This window comes from Eptesicus fuscus, chromosome 3 (genome assembly GCF_027574615.1).
Source record: "Eptesicus fuscus isolate TK198812 chromosome 3, DD_ASM_mEF_20220401, whole genome shotgun sequence".
Taxonomy (NCBI): Eukaryota; Metazoa; Chordata; class Mammalia; order Chiroptera; family Vespertilionidae; genus Eptesicus; species Eptesicus fuscus.
The window spans coordinates 57,809,690-57,829,116 of NC_072475.1; the positions used below are offsets into that span (position 1 = coordinate 57,809,690).

The 19,427-nt window shown below is 44.4% G+C and overlaps 2 protein-coding genes across 2 annotated transcripts in view; both read right to left on the minus strand.

Annotated features, from left to right (window-relative positions):
* LOC114229658 (protein mono-ADP-ribosyltransferase PARP14-like) overlaps positions 1 to 3,384 on the minus strand; it is a 63,280-nt gene extending 59,896 nt beyond the window's left edge. Inside the window, exon 1 of the mRNA XM_054713917.1 lies at positions 3,190 to 3,384. Coding sequence (XP_054569892.1) covers positions 3,190 to 3,376 — 187 coding nt within the window. The 5' untranslated portion in view covers positions 3,377 to 3,384. The remainder of the gene's footprint in view (positions 1 to 3,189) is intronic.
* A 12,078-nt stretch (positions 3,385 to 15,462) lies between these two features.
* Positions 15,463 to 19,427, minus strand: part of LOC129148585 (protein mono-ADP-ribosyltransferase PARP14-like) — an 85,343-nt gene continuing 81,378 nt past the window's right edge. Inside the window, exons 16-17 of the mRNA XM_054713919.1 lie at positions 16,730 to 16,904; positions 15,463 to 15,752 (exon numbers count right to left, since the gene is read on the minus strand). Of these exons, the coding sequence (XP_054569894.1) occupies positions 15,463 to 15,752; positions 16,730 to 16,904 (465 nt within the window). The remainder of the gene's footprint in view (positions 15,753 to 16,729; positions 16,905 to 19,427) is intronic.

The following is a 19,427-nucleotide window of genomic DNA, read 5'->3' on the forward strand; positions in this document are numbered from 1 at the left end:
TGGGAGGAAAGAGGTCTTCACCGAGACTCCTAAGGGGCTGCCCTAAGCTTGAGTAAGGGCTGGATAAGAACCCGGTGCCAGAGAGGAAGTTAAGTTTTATAAGTCAGGTTGTCCATGGACCTCTTTGATATCTTCCTTTTATTATTCCCTAGACTTTGATAGAGTCCTATCCGGGCATTTATTTGTTTATTTTTTTATTGATATCAGAGAGGAAGGGAGAGGGAGAGAGAGATAGAAACATCAATGATGAGAGAGAATCATTGATCGGCTGCCTGCTGCACACTCCCTACTGGGGATGGAGCCCACAACCCAGGCATGTGCCCTTCACGGGAATCAGTCGAACCCGGGACTGGCTAGGGCCATGCATTTAAATGTGCCAGCCTGGCCCTGGCTGGTGTTGCTCAATGGTAAGAATATTGACCCTCCCTTGGAAGGGCCAGGGGTTTGATTCCCGGTCAAGGGCACGTTCTTGGGTTGCAGGTTCCATCCCCTGTCCCCAATCAGGGCGAGTGCAGGAGGAAACCAATTGATGTGTCTCTCTCACATCAGTGTTTCTTTTTTTCTCTCCCTTTTTCCCCTATCCCTTCCAATCAATGGAAAAAATATCCTTGGGTGAGAATAAACTTAACTAAACAAATTAAATTATAAAATTTGGTGCGCTCAGTGGTTGAGCTTCAACCTATGAACCAAGAGGTCACAGTTCGATTCTCGGTCAGGGCACATGACCAGGTTTCAGACTCTATCCCACATAGGAGGCATGCAAGAGGCAGCCAAATAATGATTCTCCCTCATTATTAATATTTTTCTCTCTCTCTCCCTCCCTTCCTCTCTGAAATCAATTAAAAATAATTTAAAAATAAATAAATGTGCCTTCCTGTTTGTGTGCACTATGCATGGGCACCACTACTTCAAGAGGGCAGATGGCAGCAAGATCAGTAAGTGCTCCCCAACAAGGAAAAGGTGAATCTGGGAGGAATAAGGCTGAATCTCTGATGTCCAGCCACCCTGACCCATGTCCTTTCTGCACCAATCTCAAACCATCCACATTTGCTTTTATTAATGGGTTTCCTCACCCCAAAGAGACTGACAATAATCAGGAGCCAAATTAGACCAGAGAGGGTGATAAATAAATGTACACATCCAAAAATTTTCCAAGTCAATTTACACACAACTTTTCAGAAATTCAATTAACTATATAAAATTAAGATGCAGCTTCTCAATAGTTCGGGTGTGCTCTACCGTAGTTTCCACAGAGAACTGCTGGTGGGCTCAGCCTGATTATGTGAATTATATGACTAAAGTCCTGTTACAGGACGAGCCTGCACCTGCTGAGGCCACTTCCTGGTGTGGAGGGGATGGGTCTCCCTGTAAAGACAAGCTCTCCTGCCCTAGGACTGCCAGGGCAGGTCATTCATTGTTAGCAATTTCCTGGCAACTTGCTGCTGAGAGGCTGTCTTCTGATAGGAAACCGAAACTGACTGTGACTTTCCACTCCCCAAGAACTTTGACCATAAAAGGTCATCAGCTGCACAGATTATGAGATGTCTGTGCTGGGGATAACACAAAGGGGTCATTGGGGCGGCCTGGGGATGGAGGTAGGGGGTCGTGGGCTGAACAGGTGAAGGAAGAAGCCTGACAGGAGACTGAAATTGGTTCTACTTTGAGGGCTAGGACAGAATGATGTTATCATCACAGAATTATATTTTGCACTGGTTGTATTTTTATGCTGTGTGTATTTCCTATAACGGGTTCCCATTTTATTCATTCAGGGTAATCAACAACCAGCATTCTCAAACTTCAGTGCTTTAATCACCGAGGGTGCTGGTTCAAAGTGCTGATGCCCTCTCACCCACCCACACTCTGGGCTCCTGAGTCTCTAGGACAGAGCTGGGCTGTGTCTGTTTAACCTGCTGAGGGTTAATGAGATGCTAAGGGCCAGAACCATGGTGATGCTAACAGTTGGAATCAAAGGGGTAACATCTCTTGAGGAAATGACTGACATCATACAGCTGCCCTTCTGTGCATTCCTTGGTGAAATTAATCCTTGGAAAACTGTGTACCTTGTTTCCATAAAGCTCTGAGCCAAGCAGGTCTCCTGTCTCCTGCCCCCTGCCCGCCTCACTTCTTTCACACAATCTGTGCACCCCTTTCCGCGCTGGGTCTCCTCTTTCCTTTCAGGATCCTTGCTTAAAGCTTTCCAGTTGCTCTCATGGCCTTGTAAACCTCCTTGCCTCTCCTCTGGCCCAAATGCTTCTCAAATCCAGGGAAGGAAAGCGGGACTAGGGGTTGTCCACATCCTCCCCTGTGAGATTCCAATGGAAAAGGTGTGAGCTCTGGGAGTGTCTGGTCACCTGCCTCCCCTTAAAGACCTGGTGGGTGTCTTAAACAAACAGATGTTTGGTATTTGTTCTCGCCTTCCTTTTTCTTTCTTTCTTTTTGTTGTTGTTGTTGTTTTTATTGTTAATCCTCTCAAGAAGATATTTTTTCCATTGATTTTTAGCCCTTTTCTCCCCCCCCCCCTAAAAATTAACAGGAAGAAGAGGGGCTCTCCCTCTCCCTCCCTCTCAAATGGAGCACAATGGCGCACTGCCCATTCCCACAGGATCAGTCACCAAATCCAGAACAGCACACAAATATGTCCCTTCCATCCCCACTGACTTTCATTGTTTAAGGACTCACTTGTCCTCACTCAGAATAACTCCAGGAATCTCTTCAAAGGTCTGATTTCCATGGTCTCTCCCAACAGAAATCAACGAACCTATTTTCAACCAAATGTATCTCCCTAACGTTTATTTGGACTTTCTATCCTGGGAAACTTTCTCTTCCCTTAAAATCGTGTTCCCATGAACCTGGGGAGTTCTAGAACTGCTGCCTTAATAGGCAGAAGTCCAAAAGCACAAGAGATGCAACGCTGCCAGTAGCACACTGTGTGTTAACCCATTAACGCACCGAGTAGCCTTGTCAAAGGAGGCGAGTGCCCGGGCTCTCAGCGCCTTTCCTTCTACCTGGCGCGGTTCTGCCCCACCTGCCACCTCCCAGAGGCCGCACCGCTGAGTTCCAGGAAGCTCAGGGCAACCCGCCCACCCACAACTGCTGCTGCTGGAGCAGGTCCGCTGCGCGCCCCAGTCCTCCTGTCCCCGCAGGGAGAGCCCCATGGTCTCCCCTCACCCCGGCCCTGGTCCCGCTCACCGTCAAGCGGGTGGAAGAGCACCAGGAAGCGGGCCGGGCTGCCGGGTTCCTGTCGGACCTCACACTCCCCGCCTCCCGATCTCTTCGGGCTCTGGAAGTACAACTGCAACTTGGTGGTCAAGCTCTTCGGGGGATCGGGACCCCAGGACCCCTCGACCAGCAGCGGGAAGTAGCCGGGCGCAGCCATCCTCAGCCCTGTTTAGGGCCAGACTCCTAGTGCTACCCCAGCTCACAGCAGTTAACTTTGCCTCTTTCGCTTTCGTTTCAGGGGAAAACTCCTCCCTCCTCTAAGGTTACTGCCTTTGGCTGTAAACAGCAACTCCAGATTTGATGAGTCACCCCCTCAAAACCCTCACTTTCTTCTGGGGCCCAGGGCAAAGGCCATCCAGGCATTTGGGTGTACACGGGTCCCTAAACTCAGGGCTCATTTGCCACACACATAAGCCACAGGTGAAATCAGCAGCTTTGTATCACCAGATTTCCTGCAGTTTTATTTTTGCCTCAACAGGAAGGACATTTGACAAGGAAATAAAATGGCTCATCAAACTGGGGATCTTTAGAATATTTGGGGTCCATTTGGGAACTTCTTTCACCAATCAATTAACTGTCTGAATTTTACCTCGTTTTCCTTCCTTTGCACTTTGTTCCCCGATCTTCTAATATTGTATGTCTACAAATGGGGGGCAAAAGGAGAGGACAGTACACCCACAGGTTTTTTACCTAATATTTACAAGGTGCCATGCACTTGGGATGGATTCAACAGATGGACACAGTTCCTGCCCTCTCTGAGCTCAGGGAGCTGTGGAACAGAGGAGTTAGGACACAGCGGAATGAGTGCTCTTTAAAGGAATACATAGGTGTTCACGGAATGGAACAAATTAGGAGGGGCTGGCGAGGGCTTATGGAGAGGTGAGATGTAACCTGAGGCCTAAGGATGATGGAGGATAACCTTGGAGGTTTGAGAAGAGGGCATGCCATTGTGTTGTATGTGCACAGAATCACTGGCTGTTGTGTGGCAGCTAGAGAAGAGGCAGGGAGACCCCCAAGCAGCTACTGTATTGTCCCAGGTGAGAGATGGGAGTGGCTGAGACCAGGGTGCTGGCAAGGAGGACCTTCTGAGAAAAGGTAGGATTCCAAATCCATACTGAAGGCACAGGTGGGGGGCTGGATGAAGGATGTGGGATGACAGATAGCATGAGCTACTGGATGATTATCAACAGGTGTGCCACAGAATTTTGAAAATATGCAATACCTGAGAATTTAGTCATGGATATTGACCTCTCTTCTCTTAGATTGTCAAGTAAAAATATGACAACTGCCAGCACAACAATAGCCGTCTGGTGGGAATGAAACTTATACCTATTTCTTTTGTTAGATTGGAAAAATATAATTTTTTGGTGTGCCACAGTATTTTAGTGATTGGATTATGTGTGCCATGGGTTGAAAATCGCTGGGCTAGATCATACTGACATCTACCAGGTAGGAACCAGGGGAGGCCAGAAAGGTCGAAGGGAGGCTAGGAATGTGTGTATCCTTGGCCCATAATAAAAGAGTGTTTCCAGTGAGAGGGAGCGATTATCATTCAAACACTGCCAGTGCATCAGGTCAGAGAAGTGTCTCTTGGACTGCTGAGGACCTTGCAAGCACTGTCTCCTATTCTGGGCAGGAGACGGAGATGGCCCTGGACGGAGGAAAGGAAGGGAAGGAAGTGGAGACAAGCAAAGTCAGTTCTTCCCCCTCAGAAGTGTGACTGAAGGGGAAAAGGAGATAGGCAGCAGGTCATGGGGTTATAAGATCAGGCAGTTGTTTTTATGTCCTTTTATTCTGGCTTTCAAAATATTTTTTAAGATGGGAGAATCTTAGGCATGTTTAAATATTGGTAGAAAGAAGTGAAGGGAAGGATGAAGATCAGGTTGTGGGAGAAGGTGGGGTGGAATCCTGGAGGCAGTAGTAACCTGAGGAGGGGACACTTTTCCCACCCACTTGGAACAGGTGGAGATGGAGTAGAGAAGTGGGAATTCTGAATGACTGTGATGGAGGTATGGACGTCCTTCCCTGGTGGATTCTGTTTCCTCTGTGAAGGAGGTAGTGAGGTCTCTCAGATTCTGCCAAAATTAGGGCTGCTTCCCCCTGCAGGACTGGACCTGACATATTGTCCCCTAATAAAAAAGAAACTAAATTTCAGAGATGGGCCAAAGAGAGTTCACTGGGCTTTTGTTCTGATCCATAAGAATGCTGAACTGTATTCAGGTTTTTTTCTCCAGTTTTCTACCTGCAGGTGGTGCTCATCATCCAGTTCAAACCAGCTTGGTCCAGAGTCCAGGAAATGGGGAGGGCCCAGAAGGGCAAGTCATAGCTCTCAGCCACACAGCAGTGACTGATTCCCCACAAGGCGTCTCACCCCAAATCACAAGTAAAATCAACGTCCTCTTCTCACTAGAATTTGGGGTGCCAGAATTGGGCAAATAGTTTTTCTTTTTCCCGACATCATCATTTTCAAGAAATAAAAAGTGAGAAAGGATCCAAGATGGCGGCATAGGTAAACACCTAAACTGCTGCCTTGCACAACAATTTCAAAACTACAACTAAAAGACAAAACGTCTATCACCCAGAACCACGGGAAAGCTGGCTGAGTGGAATTTCTACAACTAGAAGGAAAGAGAAAAGAGCATTCAGTGCACAAGCGCTGAAAAGCTGAGGTAATGGAGGCGTGCGTGATCCGGGCTGGCAGTGGGCATTGCTTTCTTCAACCCGAAAGGAGACAAGCTCCCGATTTCTCTGAAATCCAGTTTCTTGGGAGATGCGTGGGACCCAAATTCCTATGGGGAGAAGCTGGACTGTCTGCCATCAGGTCGGAAAGTGAGGGTGGCCTGCTTGCAGAGCTGCACACAGGAATAATTGCTTGCTGCACTGAGGCGTGGGATGCGGGGACGCGGTCAGAAGCACGGGAATGGCTGGCTGGCAGCCATTGCTGTTTGCCACTCCCTAGCCTGGTGATGCCCTGAGACCCTGCCCCACACAACCTAGAAACCCACCCAAGCTCCAAGCAGCGGCTTTTGCATATGAATGGCCTTCCCTATCGCAGCTTAACCTAGCAAACTTGCAACACAGTTCAGACAGCTCCAAAACCTCCAAACCCCAAGCAAAGAGCAGAAAACTGTAGTTCTCACTGTAGGTCCTGCAGGGTGGCCTCAGACAGTAGCTGACCTGCACCCCATTGGAGATCCAAAAGCCAGTGTACCTAGTGGTCAGTGTGAGACAGCAGGTTTCAACTCCTCACATCCATAAGTGATACATTCAAGAGGCAGACTCAATGAGCACCAAAGACCCAATGAAACAAGTCCTGCACCATAAGCGTTCTACAGTGCAGCAGTTTTTCCATTATTAACACAGCGGGTCCCCACAGCCAATTGGCCTGGAGGTCAATTCCTCCCAGTGTACCAACAGCAATCAAGGCTTAACTACACCAAGACTTGGCACTCAACCCACAAATGGGTGTACCAAGAGCGTCCACCTCAGGTGATTGGGGAGGCTGAGCTACTGGCCCCTATAGGTTACCTACCACACAAAGCCACTCCATCAACACAGGGAAGCAGCCAAAATGCGGAGACACAGAAACATGTCACGAATGAAAGAAATGGAGGAAAGCAAACTACTGGATGACATAGAGTTCAAAACCACATTTATAAGGTTACTCAAGAATCTTCTAAAAACCACTGAGAAATTTGATGAGACCTTCAAGGACCTTAATGAGAATGCCAAAAAAAATGGAAAAGGACCACTCAGAAATTAAGCATACACTGTCTGAAATAAAGAATATACAGAAACTCAACTATAGATCAATGTACCCCAAGAATCAAACTAAAGATCTGAAATATGAGGAAACAAAAAACACCCAACCAGAAAAACAAAAAGAAAAAATAATCCAAAAATATGAAGATAGTGTAAGGAGCCTCTGGGACAACTTTAAGTGTTCCAACATCTGAGTTTTTGGGGTGCCAGAAGAAGAGAGAGAGCAACATATTGAAAACCTATTAGAAGAAATAATGACAGAAAACTTCCCCTACCTGGTGAAAGAAATAGAGTTACAATTTCAGGAAGTGCACAGAACCCCAAACAAGAGGAATCCAAAGAGGACAACACCAAGACACATCATAATTAAAATGCCAAGGGCAAAAGACAAACAGAGAATATTAAAAGCAGTAAGAGAAAAACAGTTAGTTACCTACAAGAGAGTACCCATATGACTGTCAGCTGATTTCTCAACAGAAACTATGCAGGCCAGAAGGGAGTGGCAAGAAATGTTCAAAGTGATGAATATCAAGAACCTACAACCAAGATTACTCTACCCAGCAAAGCTATAATTCAGAATTGAAGGTCAGATGAAGAGCTTCACAGACAAGAAAAAGCTAGAGATCATCACCACCAAACCAGGATTACATGAAATGCTGAAGGGTATTCTTTAAGAGGAAGAAGAAGAAAAAGGTAAAGATAAAAATTATGAACAACAAAAAGACTTCAAATACATACCTACCAACAAGTCAATCTAAAAATCAAGTGTATAAAAAATCTGAAGAACAGAATGGACTGGTGAATATAATAGAATCAGGGACATAGAAAGGGAGTGTACTGATAATTCTCAGGGGGCAGAGGGTCTGAGGGGTGTGGGAAGAGATTGCACAAAAATCTTACACCTATGGATGAAGACAGTGGTGGGAGGTAAGGGCATGAGGTGGGGTGGGGAATCAGGTGGAAGGGAGCTATGGGGGGGGGGGAGGAACACCTGTAATAATCTAAACAATAAAGATTTATTAAAAAAAAAACACAGAATGAAACTGAAACTCTATGGGTGAGGCAAAAGTGGGTTTATAGTTGTAAGTACATGAAATACAAAGTTTATGCTTTTTAAATTTTTATTTATTTATTATTTTAATCCTGACCCGAGGATATTTTTCCATTGATTTTCAGAGAGAGAAGACAAATAGAAATACCTATGTGAGAGGAACACATCAATTGGTTGCCGGCTGGAGAGGAGGCTGTAACTGAGGTGCGTGCCCTTGACCGGCATTGAACCTGGTACCCTTCGGTCCACAGGTTCATGCTCCATCTACTGAGCCAATCTGGACAAGACTCACAAAGTTTATTCTTGTATTATAATTTTTTAATTACTGTATTGTTTTTCCATATAAACAAAAGTAAAGTTACTACCTTTGCCCCACCCTGTATAGTAGAAGTTTTAGCCAGCTATTTCTGTTTTTCTCTCAAGGAATTACTTCATTATCAGCAGTGTGCCTCAACACTCAGTTCCACTCATCGTCCCTGGGTGGATTGGGGAAAAGCTAACAGAGGACCAGGAGGGCAGGTCTTGAAAGCCAAGGAAAGGAAGTTCTACAAGAAGGAAGTTGTTGACTGTCATCAGCCCCTGAAGTACTTTGTCTTCTCTCCTAAGTTGTTTTGGACCTATTCACCCTCCCCGTCCCACAGTGCTTATCCTCTCTCAATTCTCTGTCTCCAACGGGTGTCTACCTCCTGAAACTCATTTCCTTCCAGGGAAGCAAGGGTCCTCTCCAGGCCTGGGGACGGTGGCGCTCCAACATAGGAGTGGCCGTGTTCACACGGCTGACCTAGGTTCTCCTTTCACCTCATAGCCACAGCTGATCTTTTTTTAAAAATAAATTTTATTACTTTCAGCGAGGAAATGATATGGAGAGAGAGATAGAATCATCAATGAGGAGAGAATCATTGATCAGCTGCCTCCTGCAGACCTCACACTGAGACTGAGCCCACAACGGGGACATGTGCCCTGACTGGGAATCAAACTGTGACCTCCTGGTTCATAGGTCAACCCTCAACCCCTGAGCCACGCCAACTGGGAGCCACAGCTGATCTTAATATCAAATTTATAGCTGCATTTTTTAGCTGACCTACCCTTTCTCTGCTTATCTAAATTTCCTTTTGCAGGTTCTCTACAACCTTCTATGCAAACTTCTAGCATCAGGCTCCTTTCAACTTCTCAATAGACTTCTTTACAAACCCTCCCCATTTCACCCATTGCAATGTACACTGGGAAAGGGTGGTTTTCCCATCTGTTCTGAACCAGCGAGTTGTGAGCACCTCTTGTCCTTGTCCCTGAAACTCCTGGCCTAGGTCCCCTGAATAGGATGTGACTTAGAAGAAGTGAAGCAAGCCGCTCTGTCTGTTACCACTCCAAGTTCAGTCCTCAGACATTTCACTGCCAGTACAGTAATTCCTCATGTACATGTTCCCACAGAAGTCATTTAGGTTCACTAATACTACCATTGGCTGGGAAGTGGAGGGAGGCTTCTACAGAAGAGTCCAGAATCAACTAGATCTTTCCAAATTTGTGTGAGATGAAGAGTAAAGATCCTTCCTGGTGATCTAATAGGTAACCACTGAATCAGACACACGTGCATTTATCTCATGACAAGCATTAACCAGATACTGAACCCTCTTTTTTGTAGCGCTCCCTCCCCTCCTTCAGCACAAAGAAGCTAGAGTGGTCGTCGACTTTATCCCCAATTTCTGAGTCTTTTGTAATCCCCAAGGCTAAGAATAGCTTTTGGAACAAGAGGGGGGAATGAAAAGGAAAATGGAGGGGGCGGGGCTTGCAACCTAGTTCAGTATCTGGTTAAAACTGTAGTTTTACTTCCCCACTCGGACTGACCTGGGCGGAGCTGCAGAGCCTAACCCCAGGGCCCAGCCAGCTGCGGGGATCCTCAGGGGTCCACCACAGGAGAGATATATAGGTCAGAGCCTCCCCATGAGTTCAGTTCAGGCTTTGGATCCAGAATTCCCCTGGACTAGCAGATCTGCGAAATAAAGGTGAACTTTCCTTCCTCAGAGAGCTGGCTGATCATTCTCCTGTGCATTCTGCCACCATACCACTACTTTGCAAGTAAAATTAGACTGATGATCCTTCCAACATCCTAATCATACTAAATACCCAATGTTTTTCTAAACTAGTCATAGGTGCAGTGTAATGGAGTGGCTTTATCATCTCTAAGGCAAAATGAGACCTGAGTGTACACTCCCTAGTTTGAAAATGGCAGTCAACTGCTTCCCAGTTCTTTGTTGTTGTTGTTTTAATATACCTTTATTGAATTCAGAGAGGAAGGGAGAGGGAAAGATAGAAATATCAATGATGAGAGAGAATCATTAATTGGCTGCCTCCTGCAGGTCCCCTAGTGGGGATCGAGCCTGAAATCCAGGCATGTGCCCTTGACCAGAATCAAACCTGGGACCCTTCAGTCTAGGCTGATGCTCTATCCACTGAGCCAAACCAGCTAGGGCTGCTTCCAGTTCTGAAAGGACATGATGGCCCCAGTGGAACTGCATTGGGTCATGATAGGGCTTCGGGCTTTTCTCAGAACTCGGTGTGTTTTTCTACCTTTCTCTTTGCTTCCCCACCTGTGTTTCTTCCTTTTTGACACTTGCTCTTCCTTTACCTCCCATGTCCTCTCTGCATTGGCTCAAAGTATGGGTGTGTCTGGTGTATAAGTTAAAATTTATCACCTCCGTTTTTCAAAAATTTTTTAAAGTGACTGAAACTTCTTACAGTTTTCTCTTCTTGAAAACTCCTCCATTATACTATACTATGTCAGTTATGTGGCATCATTTATGCATTTGTCTTCCTTAATGGATTAACATAACAAATGTTTAACTTAAAAAATTTACAACCCAAACAGGCAGAAGTCTGGAAACTACTTGGAGGATAAAACTACAGGTGGTTACTCTGGACAAGTTAAGAATACAGATATCTGAAAGGGTGGGGATTGTTGTGAGTAGCTCTAGAATGAGGAATTGGAACAATTTCTGAGGACTTCGATTTGGGATAAGAAAGAATGACCTTTCAAACTAGATCCTGTCCCAGGAAAGGGCTGCCTCAGGGCATCATGAGATTATTCCTTCATTCCCACCCTCCCTCCACCAGGTTCAGCAGAGATGCCAACACTTACTGACATTGCTCCTCTATTGCTTTATGGATTTAATGAAAATGAGTAAAAACCAATATTTACTGTGGCCTTCTTACATGTTTTGTCTCAAGTCCAGAGTACTAATTTATGTCTTCTTTGTTTAAATTAGGAAAAGATGGCATCTCTTTCCCCCTGAAGACACTCCTCTCCTTTATCCAACTAGAATCCCTTATGAAGAATCTAGTGCATTTAGTCAAGTCAATGTTGTCAATCCTGATGTAAAACGTTTCCCTCAGTTCCAGAAAGCTCGAAGACATGTGGTTACACTGAGCCCAGAACAGGTAATGCGGACGCTGTGACTTGTCTCAAGTCCTAGGCCACGTGCCTCTCCCTTTCCTCACCTTCCCCTAGTACTGGTACACATAAGAAGGATTTCTTCCTTGGTGCTCTGCTATTGGAAGGTAGCTTTTCCAGCTGTAGGCTTCACATACACACTTCTTTCCTTCTCAGGTCATGGAAAGATGGAGGAGGGATCACAGCTCCTCCTACTGGTAAAGAAGAGAATGCATTGTGGAGGAAGACAGCTTTCAAAGTCCTTTTTTTTTTTCATGTTAAGAGCAAGTGTCAAGGCATGGGTATTTGAGCACTTCTGGAACCTTTATTCACGGTTCATATCTGTTCAACCGTGCTGGAACCCAGACACATACCGTTGCAGTGCATCTAGGGGCAGGGGCATTACAGAGGCAGAATGATGTGCTTTTAAGCAAGAGTGGATGTTGCTTTTGTAACTGTCTCTGAAACATTTCCAAAAGTATGGTACCTGGTGCTGCTACCCAGTAGGGAAAATCACCTTTACAACACTGGCATTGGCTGTCTGATGTCTTATTAACAACTTGGAAGGTCTGCTTAGTCTCTTACAGAGAGTTTACTCCCTCCCTTTTCCCTCTCTCCGGCCTGTTTTCCTTCTGTTGCTCCCTTACTGCTTCCTTCCTACGTGAGTACTCCAACGCAAACAATTTTTACTAAATTGCTTTCACCCACTGGTGGTTACTCCCCTTCACCTTCCCCCCACCCCAACCCCTGACAACCACTTACTTATTTTCTTTCTGTATAGATTACCTGTTCTGAACATTTCACATAAGTGCACTCATGCAGCATATGAGCTTTGAGAACTGGCTTCTTTCACCTAGCATAATGTTTTCAGGGTTCATCCATGCTGTGGAATGTTATTAGTACTTCATTCCTTTTTATGGCTGAATATATTCCACTGTATGGAGATCTATTTTGTTTATCCATTAATCAGTTGATGGACATTTGGGTTGGTTCCACTTTTGGGCTATGATAAGTAATATTGCTATGCACATTTGTGTAGAAGTTTTTGTACATACATATGTTTTCAGTTCTCTTGGGTACATATATAGGAGTGGAATACCTGGGTCATATTAGTAACTCTGTGTTTAACGTTTGGTGGAACTGCCAAACTTTTTCCCACACCATCTGCTTCATTTTATCTTCCCAACAGCAACATCTGACGGTTCCAATTTCTCTACATCCTCACCAACACTTTCTCAGCCGTGGCCTGTGTTCATCATCAAGCTCTCCTGTATCTGCCCTTGAGGATAAAAATGTTCACCACCAAATGACATTTTCCAAGTCTTTTATTCAAAAAGCAGATACATGACATATTTCTCTTGATTGGGGATAACTTAACATTTACCGACTGGATCATTATACCTTGATTCAATGCACCCTGACAGTCAGCCTTGCCCTCAGTTAACCAAACCACTGGAGGAACAGCAATAGAGAGCGGGCCTCTCCTTTTTTATTTCTTACATTCATGGTCAAGTCCTAGTTGAGATGCAGGTGCCCAATCCGTTACAAAACAAAGAACAACAGCAAGAGAAATGTCCAGATGTCTATGTTAATGAAGCAATCACTGTGGCCCTCTCAACCACCTACCTCTACTTGAAGTGCAGGTGCTGTTCCCCGTGGCCAGGGAAGAGCGACCCCTGGTGTCGGAGTGCACCATCTGCACAGGCTTTGCCTAGCCTCAGCTGACCTCAGCCTACAGAGCTTCAAATGAAAACTAGGATAGAAACCAGAGCCAGAAGGAAATATAAAAGCGGTTCGCAGATTAGCTGAGATGTTCCTAGATTAGTAACGTTCATCTAGAGGCCATGTTCTGTCATGAGAAGAACAGAGGTCTTGATGACACAGGGACCTGATTCTGCTGGCTCTGAGGGCCGTTACCTAGGTGACCGACCTCAGGCAAGGAAGCTGCTTGCACTCTGAGCATCAGTTTCCTCAGCTTTAAAATGGGCATATAATTCTTACCTCACATGATTATTTGGGGAATAAAATTAATACTGTATATGAAAGCATCTATTATACTATCTGGTACAAGCTAAGTGCTCAATAAGCAGTGTTTGAGCCTGAAATTTACCTAGGGAAAAGTTAAATCATCAAAAGCTAGGCTGCCAAAGAAAATATGCCATTTAATAATCTCAAAATTGATTTCATCTTAACGTAACAGAGGGTTTCACACTAAAAATGTAGCAGGCCTTATCCTACTGTTTCCACTGGGACAAAATGTGCACCAATGAGGAGAGATAAGAAGGCAGATTTGGACTCAACATTGAAAGGACCAACTGGGGCCAGGCCTGCTGTGCTGCACAACTCCAGGGGCCACGATTCATCTACACAACAAGGCAGACCCCAGCCCTGGGCTGGGCAGGGCCCAGCTGCACTGCAGGCCCAGAGCCCCAACTGCAGTCCCTCTGTCATGGGCTGGCTCATGAAAACGAAGTTCCCTATCACGGAATCTGTTCGATTTGAGGCAACATGACAATAAGTCAAGGATGTAGAAGAAGTGGTTCCTACTTGGATAGGAGTCTGACTAGACATTTTCAGTCCTTTTGGTTTTTTTTTTATTAATCCTCACCTAACCAGGGCCTGGGCCAGGGAGGAGCCTGCAACCAAGGTACATGCCCTTGACTTGAATCAAACCTTGACTTGAATGTGCACCTTTTTATTGGTGCGCAATTTGTCCCTTTGATCCACAGGCTGACGCTCTATCATTGAGCCAAACCAGCTGGAGCAGCGGTTCTCAACCTGTGGGTCATGACCCCTTTGGGGATCGAACGACCCTTTCACAGGGGTTGCCTAAGATCATCGGAAAACACAAATATTTACATTACGTTTCATAACAGTAGCAAAATTACAGTTAAGAAGTAGCAACAAAAATAATTTTATGGTTGGGGGTCACCATAACATGAGGAACTGTATTAAAGGGTCTCGGCATTAGGAAGGTTGAGAACCACTGGGCTGGAGGGACATTTTCATTCTTAATTGGTTTATGAAACATTTCTGGAAAATCCATTGGACTTCAGATGCAGTTCTCAGTCCAGGGATAAAATAAAATTAATAAGACACCATCTCTGCCCCCAGAAAAGACTGCAGTTCACTCAGTACATTGTGCTCCCCACAGTAATATGGCATCCCTTCAGTGGCAGCTGAAGTTGCATAGCTGTGCCCTCGGCCTTTAAGATTAAGGCTTTCCTTCCCTTCCTAGAAATATAAACCTGTTCTCTTCTTCTACTTTGATGACTATAATTGTGGGCACACAGTTGTAACTAAATTAATTTAAATTCTCATATTTGTTGATTTCAAGAAAAGCTCACTGCAGTTATGAAAGCGAAGCTGAAGAAAGCCTGATTTCAGTGACAAGGATCCTTTGATCTTAGAATAAGTGGTTAAGAGAAAAAAAAATCTAAAATGTGTGTACATAGTATAGATCAGCAATTTGTACAAAATGTGTACATAGTATAGATTAGCAATTCAACTGGTGTGCCGCAAAAATTTTTAGAACCTGCAATAGCTGACTAGTCAGGGACACTGACCTCTTTTCTGGTAGATTGTCAAGTAAAAAAATGACAACAGCCACCCGGCTGGCATGGCTCAGTGGTTGAGCATCAACCTATGAACCAGGAGGTCACGGTTCAATTCCTGGTCAGGGCACATGCCCATGTTGCAGGTTCAATCCCTACTTGGGGTGTGCAGGAGGCAGCAGATCAATGATTCGCTCTCATCATTGATGTTTCTCTCTCTCCCTCTGCCTTCCTCTCTGAAATCAATAAAAATAGATATTTTTAATGACAAGAGCCCACACAATAGCTGTGAATGAATCAAAACCAAACCGTTGGTATTTTTCTGTCAGATTGACAAAAAATATATCTTTTGGCGTGTCACAGAATTTAGTAATTAATTTATGTGTGCCATGAGTTGAAAAAGATTGAAAATAGCTTGTGTACATAATGTCTTCTTGAAGGATACCAAAATGTTATTTTTTAAAAGTAATCAGGTATTCTGGGTAAGCCTGGTAGTCATAAAATACCACAAATAAATTTGGAGTGCTCACATTATCTGTGACAGTATCATACAGGTCAAGAGGATTTTGAGGATTCTTTGGAGGAGGCACAAGTAATGATTGATTTCCAAGTGCGTACAATCCAGTAAGCACACGCACATAATACACATGCTTTTTCCCATTTGCATCTGGTCTGGAGTAAGTATCATGGGCAGAATAATGGGCCTGGACAGCAAAGTAGGTTCCCTTTCCGTATGCCACAGCTGTGAAAAGAAAAACATTTTTAAGAATTTCAATTTGTCTATAATTTGATGTATTGACTCAATATGTCAAGTAATCTATACTAATAATAGAGGAATATGCAAATTGTCTGGGACGCTGTCACAGTTAACAGTGACAACCAAAATGCAGGCTGCGTGGAGTGACAAGGCCGGCAGAGGGGTCATTGAGGGACGACCAAACCACTGAACAGCAGGCTGCGTGGGGCAACTAGGCCGGCAAGGGGGGCATCTGGGGGCGACCAGGCTGGTGGGGGGGGAGAGTTGGGGGTGACCAGGCCGGCAAGGGGGGGGCAGTTGAGGGCAATCAGGCTGGAAGAGGGGGGCAGTTGGGGGCAACTAGGCTGGCAGGCAGAACAGTAAGGGTGACCAGGCCGGCGGGGGTAGGAGTCAGTTGGGGGCAACCAGGCTTGTAGGGGAAGCAGTAAGGGGCAATCAGGCCAGCAGGCAGAGGCAGTTAGGGGCGATCAGGCCAGCAGGCAGAGGCAGTTAGGGGTGATCAGGCAGGCAGGCAGGTGAACAGTTAGGAGCCAGCAGTCCGGGATTGTGAGAGGGATGTCCGACTGTCAGTTTAGGCCCTATCTCTGGGATTGGACCTAAACTGGCAATCAGACATCCTCTGAGGCGTCCCAGATTGGAGAGGGTGCAGACTGGGCTGAGGGGAACCCCCTCCCTGCGTGCACGAATTTCTTGCACTGGGCCTCTAGTGTTAATATAATATTCAGCTCTCTCTGAAGCCTCTTAAAAAATTGTGTGTGTTTTAATTTTAATAAATCACTCTTCCACCTCAAAGGGCCAGTCAGCCCCTTTGGGATGAAACTCAGTGAGTCTAACCTGAAGCGCTGGCTGCACCCTGGCCATGAGCCATGAGGGAACACAGTGCAATCCGCGGGATCCCTGAGCCAGCTTGGCTTCTCTTGGCTGACACCTCCTTTGGAGCAGCCACGTGACTTATTCCTTACCGTTCTTTCCTGCATAACTGCGGTTAAAGCCATGTTGATTGACATGTGGCAAGGAGTCAGCATCTGTCCCATGGAAGAGCAGCTTCTCATTTTGTATTTGGCCATTCTTGTCATCCATGGTTTTTTTCTTTGTCTGGTAGTGCTGCCAGAGACTTGGATTTTGGATTCTCTCAATCTGCAAATCAATAAGGAAAAATATTCTGTTTGTGCCAAGTGCCTGTGTCAAGATACAGCAAATGAAATATGATCACTATTTTTTATTTTAATCCTCACCTGAGGATATGTTTAGAGAGAGGAAGGGGAAAAGTGGGAGAGGAGAGAGAGAGAGAGAGAGAGAGAGAGAGAGAGAGAGAGAGAGAGAGAATGAATTGATATGAGAAACATCCATCTATTGCCTCCCATACGTGCCAAAACAAGATTCAAACCCACAACTTAGGTATGTGCCCTAACCAGGAAACAAACCCAAAACCTTTTGGTGTTCCGTTCCAACCAACTGAACCACCTGGCCTGGGCATGATCCTATTTTTTATCAGTAAAAATTACTATAAACAGCAAATTCAATGCCAGATGGCAGCTCTCTGCATTCAGAAATCTTTTTACATCCAGTGCTTCACAAATCGGGCCTTGGGGAAAAGTTGCTTTAATTTTTAACATCTTTTATGCACCACATACAGCAAGCAATATTTAGGATCTTGGGTGACCAAGGCACCTCAACTCCTGCTTCTTACTTTCACTGTAATCACTGCCCCTATTGCCGTCTACCCCACTTTGTCCCTTTGCCTCTCTCCTCTTCAGTCCTTTTAAGATATTGGTTTACCTAGCCAAGGTCTAACCACAGAGAAACACTAGAGTGCCTAGGCAAGAAGGAAATTAATGAAAATGAATCTCTCATCCAATTGGAAGTGTGGGGCATGAATCCTGGTAGCAGGGAATCTGGCTGTAGACCAAAGTGGCCATGCTTTTTCTTTTCTAATTTATTTTTCAATTTTATTTTACATTCAATACCATTCTCTATTAGTTTCAGGTGAACAACAAAGTAGTTTAAAAAGTTATGTACTTTACAGAGTGGTCCCCCCACTGCGTCAAGTACCCTCCTAGTCCTATACCTATTTACCTCGATATTATGAACTATATTCCCTACACTGTAATCTACACCTCTGTGGCTATTCTGCAACTAGCAATTTGTATTTCATAATCCCTTCACCTTTGTCACCAAGTCTCCCAACACCTTCCCCTCTAAGAGCTATCAGACTGTCCTCTGTATCTATGAGTCTGTTTCTATTTTGTTTATTTATTTTATTCATTAGATTCCACATGTAAGTGAAATCATATGGCATTTGTCTTCTCTGACTTATTTCACTTAGCATAATCCTCTCTAGTTCCATTCATGCTGGCATAAAAGGTAAGATTTTTCTTCTTTTTTACAGCCCAAAGTAGTATTCCACTGTGTAAAGGTACTGCCACTTTCTTATCCACTCATCTACTGATGAGCACTTGGGCTGCTTCCAAATTTTGGCTATTGTAAATACTGCTGCAATGAATATAGGGGTGCATATATATGCTTTTGAACTAGTGTTTCTACTTTCTTTAGAGATAGAGTCAGAAGTGGAATCACTGGGTCATAAGGCAATTCATTTTTAACTTTTTGAGGAACCTCCACACCATTCTCCATAGTGGCTACACCAATCTGCATTTCACAGTAGCCATGCTATGACCATCCTCTTTGGGCAGTGGTTCCAGGGCTGTGGTGAAAACTCCTTGGAACCTGGATTGCAGATCAGCTTCAAAACTTCCCTAATCAATAGGCAGTGGTAGTTCCATAAAGTTGTCAGAATCTTCTTCCCTATTGGTGATAGAGCCTGCACATTCCATTCTAAAGGACTCTCAGTTCTAATACTCTCATCTGCCATCATCTGGTTTGTTTGTTTTTTCAGTTTTGGGATTCCTATTTTTAATTAAGATATAGTTTGACCTCTACCTCAAAATCTCTGCATTATCATGCATTTTGTTTATCTGATTTGTGATTTTAAAATTTATTTTTCTTTTTATCTACAATTAAGTTTCTAATCTTTAAACTGCCTACTTCCATTTCTTTTCTATTTACCGAAGATTTTATTTATTTTACTCATCTTCCAAATGCATTAAAAATTTCATCTTAAAGAGTTTTGAAATAATTCTTGCTTCTTAGTCTTTTCATTCTTGTTCCTCACCTTTTTTTTTAGTATATGTGCTGCTAAAGCTAGCACCCACCCTTCTAAAATTTAATAACCACACAAAGAAAAGAATTACTTTAAGTCGTTTTCAAAACAGAAATCTGATTCTATATTCCTAATGAGATAAATTATAAGGTTAAAAAAGAAACACTGCAAGTAAATCTTAAAACTTTACTTAGTAGGTTTATGTTAGCAGCAGGCTTCTGGCTGTAGTAAACTGTATCAGACAAATCCTCTTGCCAACAATTATTAGAAGGGCTTGAGGGTGAGGGTAAGGGGGAGAGCTTTTTGAAGGCAACAAGGATTTGATGGGCCAAGTTCCAAGATAGAAGAGCAGTGCAGAGTAAAAAAGAAAGTCAGAAGACAACAGAATAATGCCTTCAAAGTGCTTAAAGAAAATAACTGTCACCCAGAATTCTACACCCAGCAAAAATATCCTTCAGAGAACGAAAGTGAGATGAATACATTTTCAGACAAAAACTTAA